Genomic DNA, 6,190 nt, shown 5'->3' on the forward strand with positions numbered 1-6,190 from the left:
ATCCGAAGTCAGAATTGTCAGATTGGCTCTCAGTTCCGAGCAAACCTAAAAAAAAGTTCAAAACTCCACGAAACGAACACTTTTTTTTTAGGTTTGTTCGGAACTGAGAGCCAATCTGACAATTCTGACTTCGGATTCGGATTCAGCGGGTCAAAATACATGGGAATACACTAGTGTAGTGTCTCGGCCAAGACACTTTTTATTTTTTGTGTGCCTGTGTTATTGATTCGCTCTCGTAAATCCGCGGAAAGGATTGCTGTTAGGATACACTGTTAAATATTGAAGGAAGAAACTTAAACCAATACCTTGAGTTAAATAATATTAATATTTTGTTATTTTTAACTACTATGTGTGCCAAAATTTATTATTTGAACACAAAACAGTATTATTTTTATTTCATTAGTTTAGTTAAATTAACGTTGTTTTAGTTAACTTAACGACAGATGATGTAGGAGTAGTGGCGAAAGGAGTAGAAACTGTGAAAAATGACTCAAATTTAGTATAATTTTACACTACGAATTTAACAAGGTACAGCGGACGTAAAATGAGCTGACCCGTATACAAAAAGGGATTCGTGAGCGCTGTTAAAACTGATGCGCTCTCATTGCACGCAAATGTTTTTCTACGTTTTTTGCCGAATCCAACTGACCAATGCAACTCTCGAAAAGCAATTCTGTTATCAGCTTTCTTGTTAATTGTCTTCGTGTCGCCAGGCTTGCTGTCGGCGTGCTTCCTCTCTTCCTGTCCCGGCCTGTCTTCCTAATTTCGTTCCTCCGGGAAGCCTCGAGCCTCAGGCAGCCGCCAGCGATGATGGCCTCGGTAAGATTCATCAACCAAGGGAGAGCCTTGTCCTTGTCCTTGTCGTACTTTCGCTTTGCGTCGCGCTATTTGTTCGCGACTCGTGCGACTCGTGCGTGCGCTTCTCTTCGGCTTCGGAATACGCTGCAGAATAATCCAAAGTGATTACTGATTTCCGGCGCGACGGCGGTCGTCACTTATAAGCTCGGTCGGAGAAACATCGAGGAAGATAGCGCGGCCGAGACGGATGGAGAAAGAGAAATGTTTTTTTATTTGCGGTTAATAAGAACGGCGTATCGGCGGCCTTCGATACTTCGAGATTCTCGTGCTGACGTTGCTCGACCACCGCGAACCCGCGGTCTTATCGTCTTTCGGTGAACGAGAACTTAGTATCGTATAGTCTGACTCGTCTAACGGAGACGAATGCCACGATACGACAGCTTAAAAATGCAAATGCGTCCGAATGATTGTAGAAGGAAAGAATAATATTTAAACGACACGCGTCTGAAATATTCTCGTGTTTCGATACCGTAGTACCGTAGTACCAAACGTAGAATCAGCTTACGTTTCTTATCATGAACGCGTCAGGATACCAGTCGGGAGGGTCAGGAGAGAAAGAGAACGATCGTTTGCTAACCGTTTATCAGATAGAAATGATGTTGAAAAAATTTCGACGTCATCTTTCGTATCGGTTTAGCATGAGGACCACAAACGAAGATTTCTCGCGAAGGAGGGCAAAGCGTTATCGCAACAAACAAATTTATCAAAACGAGACCAGGAATAAACGACGTTCGTGCTTTTTACCACGCGCGAATCTTGCGACGAACGTTCACCGCATGTTTTTTCTTTTGATATAAATGTTTCTCCAATAGTTTCTTTGTCGGTTATCATAAATAGGGCAGTCGCATCAATGATGCACGTGAGTGTTTTGAATATATGCTCTAGTATAATTCAGCGTTTAAATAAAATAATTGGGTAAGTTGCGTGATAAATATATTTTTCTGCATGATTCGATACATAGTCTTCCAATTGATCCGCTGTAATTAATTTGCGATTGATAGGAAGAGTTCGATAAATGGAAAATTTGACGAAATTTGAAACTTATTGATAACAATTTTTTTTTGATTACTTAATTTATTACTTAATTACTTTTTAGAAATGAGTAATATTATAGAAGTTTACAAAATAGAAAGATCCTTTAAAGATAATATTTTTCAATTATACGGGATTTTTTTTAATTATGGGAAATTTTGGAAAATAGTTAAATAATAAATATTATGTGCCATATCATATTTCTTGTATTTTCAAAACCGTTGATTTCCTTACTGCTTACGTCTTATTGCTTAAGTTTTTTTATGTGCCCGGGCCTTAATAGCGCGCTCCCCGAGTGCAGCCGTGGATAGTATGATATGGATTAACATAAACACATATACTGATCAATATATATATTTTTCTTTAACATATCATCTGATCCATGAACTTGGCTTCTATAGAACTATCAGTTTCCGACAGATTAACTTTGATCTCGGTTTAACTTATTTTTTATCTTTTTCTAGTTTCAATAATTAGAAAAAGAATAACCGCAAATTAAAGGTAATCTACATTTGTAGAAAAAACATAAATTGTCAATAAAATACACAGAATTTTAATATTAATTTTTATGATCGTAATGCAAATTCAATAATGACAAATAAACCATTTTCTTTCGATTAAGAATTTATAAGTTTATTAAAGAGTAAATATCTCCTTGATGATTGATCAATTTTTTACATATTATAAGATACAAACTTTTTCTTTGACAAAAGTTGTTTCAGCCATGCTCGTATATAATTAAGCCACTAATTTCATATTGTTTTTAATTAACATACTTGTTGGTCAGAATTGGAAGTAGGTACTTTGTTATGTTTGGTAATTTCACCTAGCTTGTTTATTAAATGCAACGTAAGGAAAAATATATATATTTTCCTTCCCTGAATTTATCTCACGAGCTTTGCTTATTCCGCTTTTTGACTACACGATCACAATTTTTCCGCTATTATTTTTGGCGATAACGATATTATTTGTTTGTTTTATTGTATCACCTAAACACCTAAAGTTAAGTCATCAAGGACATAAATTACATATAAAAAAATATTTTTTAATTGTTTTATTATTGAAATTATACACAAGTAAAAAGTATCATATTAATATTAATTGTAAAAAAAATCTTTACATATGAAAAAAACATTACATAGATATAATTAATTATTCTCATAGTCATGCGACCAATTGGGCTTTCTCTTTTCCAGAAAACTTTGTATTCCTTCCTGCGCATCTCTCATTTTCAAATTGTTTACCATTTTCTCGGTACCCAGAGCATACGCTGTCGATATATCAAGAGTTATTTGCTCGTACAGGAACGTTTTACCGATATGCACGACTGAACGGCTTTTTGTGTTGATTGCGTCTGTAATTCGACGAACTTCTTCGTCTGAAATCAAAATATAACAAAATATTTATACAAGTGCAAAATTAATTGTGTAAACGTACACTATTATGTTATTAAATAATATTATTTAATTTTATTAATATTTTTATTTTATTATTAATATACATATATATAATTATATACATATATCTATATATATTAGTACATATTACATATACTAATATATGTATGTTATAATTGTAGGAGATAATTTCCTCGCTAACTTAAAAAATACCAATAAAGGAAAGGGAAATATTTATTTGAGATCTCTTTACAACGTTTCTAAATAACTTCTAAATATTTTCGAATTAGTTTTACCATTCTTTAGTTTAATTTTTATATTTTTCTAATGACTTTTTGATTATTTTTCGCGACTCACCGAGCTTGTCGTTCGCCACGACTTTGCTAACGAGACCGCACTCGTAAGCTTCTCTGCCGGAAATCGGCAATCCTGTGAAAAGCATGTACATCGCGCTCTTCCTTGGGACATTGCGCACCAGCGGTATACCCGGCGTCGAGCAAAATATCCCGAGATTCGCCCTGCGATCAAGCATTGAACAGACGATAGCAATTAATGGCGTTCAATAATATACAGAACTATATAGTAATTAATAGTCGAGAGATGAGTAGACGATGAGATACTAATAAGATGGTAATTAAATGACGATAAGCGAAGAGTAGTACCCTGGAGTGGAGAACGAACTTCTTTCTGTGCACACCGCGATGTCGCAGGCCGCGATCAATTGACAGCCGGCTGCGGCTGCCAAACCGTCCACCGCCGCAATCACCGGTACCGGGCTCTGACTGATGGCCCGCATCAGCTCCGAACAGATCTCGAATACGTCTCTGTGGGACTTGGCGTTTACAGCCGTCTAAACGATGCAATTTGCCGATGATCCCTTTTTTCCGTGCAACGAAGAAGAGCACTTGTAAAAAAAGTGAGACCAAGCGCTACGAACCAGTTCCTTCAAATTGTGCCCAGCGGAAAACACCTTCCCTGGCTCAGACGTTAGTACGATCGACCGGACGTCCTTGTTGTCCTCGTCCCTCTTGATCTCTCTCACCAGGGTTTTCAGCATCTCCAACGATAAGGAGTTGCGCGAAGAAGAGTCGCTCAAACGAATGGTTCTGACCTAAGGTAAAGCCAACAAGTTAATTAGTCTCGCGGATGGCACAAGCTGAATAATAACTGTAATAACTATTAAAGAGTGTGTATGTGGATTGTAATTGCAATTGCTGGTAGAATTGGGATTTTAAGATAACAAAATTTGACAATAATTATTGTTAAGGTTATAAACGAGCGAAAATTGTAAATAATATAGTAATTAAAATTTCAATTTTTAAGATTTTCATTACAAATTTGATGATATAATAATTAGCAGAGTTAAATAGGATAAAAGGAAACGCTTCTAGATATAACATTCTAAGAGTAAAAATAAATCATATCTCTACCCCATTTCTTTCAGTCGTCTCTACATATTTCTTCTCGGTGGATAATGTTCTTGCGATGTATCTTCCCTGCAACATTGAACGATAAATGTGGGTCAACAATTTACATTAATAATTATCGATAACAGCGCGAAACTGGCTGGCGAGAAATCGGATTTTCGCGCGCCGTTTGAAATGTTCCCGCGATTCTTCCTTGTTCTCACGAGCCAATCAACGTCGAGCAAGCGCGTGTGAAATAATTCTGCGACATGCATGATGCATGACGCGCGCACACACGTGCACGTGTATAATCGCGAATGATGATGTAGTCGTACACAGACATTATATAATTATGTAGTTTTTCTGGTAAATTAAACACATAATTGCATAAAGTACCTGGGAAACAGCGGAGCCGTTTCTAATCGCGAATCTCGAGATGGCTATCATTTCGCCGCGACACTGTATTTCACATATGAAATTCCAGATAAGGAATTTAGGTTAGACGTGTATCGTATCGCGTACTTCGAACTCTACTCCGTTCTATACTGACGCGAGACCTGATCCCAAGGCATAATAAACAACGCCGTAACGCGATGCGATAATACATGACATAATTGTCGCCCGCGAAGTTTCGAAGGAGGAAACTTTTTCGAAATTGAAATTTGTTTTATCGGTAAAATAATGAACGGTAAAAATAGCAAATCTTGAGCAAAATTGAGCAAAACTCGCTCAATCTCGAGATTGATAAAAGCTTCTTTGCAACGCTACAAAAAATTTCAACACCAACAAAATAATAATGCAATAAAATTCAATATTTATTTTAATATCGTGCTTCTAATACTAATTAATAACAACTGAGATTAACTTACAATTATATACTCAATGATAATTATCAACTTATCAAGCAATAATATCTGTTTAACATTTTGTTTAATATATAAATAATTTATGTATAATAAAATAATTAATTTTTGGTTAATTAGGAATAACGAATTATATAAAGCTGAATGTTTTGCAATTGCGCCAGTTGAATTAATTGCAAATTAGATTAATCGGGGTTTGGTCGAAGTCACCCTCTACATATTCATCTTGCACCCTGCGCATGTTCAACGCATGCGTGGCGATCAGCTGACCCTTTCTCGCGGTTCTCGGGAGATCTGTAAACAGATCTCTGTGAATGACAGATGTCAAAGTCCGTATTTAAAGAGCGTGCTCCAAAGGGGCAGACGTACGTCCGAATGAGGAAGAGAGAAGAAAAGGAAGAAGAAAACAATTTCAAATAAGATTAAAAACGAAACAGTTTATACTCCGTAAATTCCACGGACTCTAGAAATAAGAATACATATATATATCACAATGAAAAATATACTAGGACAATATTAATTGATATCCTTTAAATTACTTTCCGCTTGAGCTATCTGTGCGTTTCTTTTTTCATAAAAAATACATTAAATGTAATTCACGAACTAGATCTTTTCTGTGGATACTTTCGTTAAT

At 36.0% G+C, this 6,190-nt stretch overlaps 2 protein-coding genes across 3 annotated transcripts in view; both read right to left on the minus strand.

The window, feature by feature from the left end:
• Positions 1-998, minus strand: part of LOC112458347 — a 4,085-nt gene extending 3,087 nt beyond the window's left edge. Inside the window, exon 1 of the mRNA XM_025021938.1 lies at positions 650-998. Within this exon, the coding sequence (XP_024877706.1) occupies positions 650-830 (181 nt within the window). The 5' untranslated portion in view covers positions 831-998. The remainder of the gene's footprint in view (positions 1-649) is intronic.
• Positions 999-2,976: 1,978 nt separating this feature from the next.
• LOC112458339 (enoyl-CoA hydratase domain-containing protein 3, mitochondrial) lies at positions 2,977-5,258 on the minus strand. 2 transcript variants are annotated; one of them, XM_025021924.1, is made up of 6 exons: positions 5,090-5,256; positions 4,718-4,783; positions 4,225-4,398; positions 3,950-4,137; positions 3,645-3,805; positions 2,977-3,268 (listed from the first exon to the last, which is right to left on the minus strand). In XM_025021924.1, the coding sequence occupies exons 1-6, from the start codon at positions 5,138-5,140 to the stop codon at positions 3,039-3,041; spliced, it is 870 nt and encodes a 289-aa protein (XP_024877692.1). In that variant the 5' UTR covers positions 5,141-5,256; the 3' UTR covers positions 2,977-3,038. The 2 variants fall into 2 exon arrangements, with proteins under 2 accessions (XP_024877692.1, XP_024877694.1); XM_025021926.1 differs by having other exon boundaries at positions 3,079-3,268; positions 3,969-4,137; positions 5,090-5,258.
• Between the last annotated feature and the right edge of the window lie 932 nt (positions 5,259-6,190).

The sequence above is a fragment of the Temnothorax curvispinosus genome, unplaced genomic scaffold (genome assembly GCF_003070985.1).
Source record: "Temnothorax curvispinosus isolate PA1 unplaced genomic scaffold, ASM307098v1 QBEX01008825.1, whole genome shotgun sequence".
Classification (NCBI taxonomy): domain Eukaryota; kingdom Metazoa; phylum Arthropoda; class Insecta; order Hymenoptera; family Formicidae; genus Temnothorax; species Temnothorax curvispinosus.

Bases quoted from the DNA above. Each gene is read 5' to 3' on its own strand.
- LOC112458339 (XM_025021924.1), bottom strand. From the start codon at position 5,140: ATGATAGCCATCTCGAGATTCGCGATTAGAAACGGCTCCGCTGTTTCC. The intron at 4,784-5,089 runs GTACTTTATGCA...TCAATGTTGCAG, and splicing joins ACGGCTCCGCTGTTTCCCAG to GGAAGATACATCGCAAGAAC. The intron at 3,269-3,644 runs GTGAGTCGCGAA...TTTTGATTTCAG, and splicing joins CGTGGCGAACGACAAGCTCG to ACGAAGAAGTTCGTCGAATT.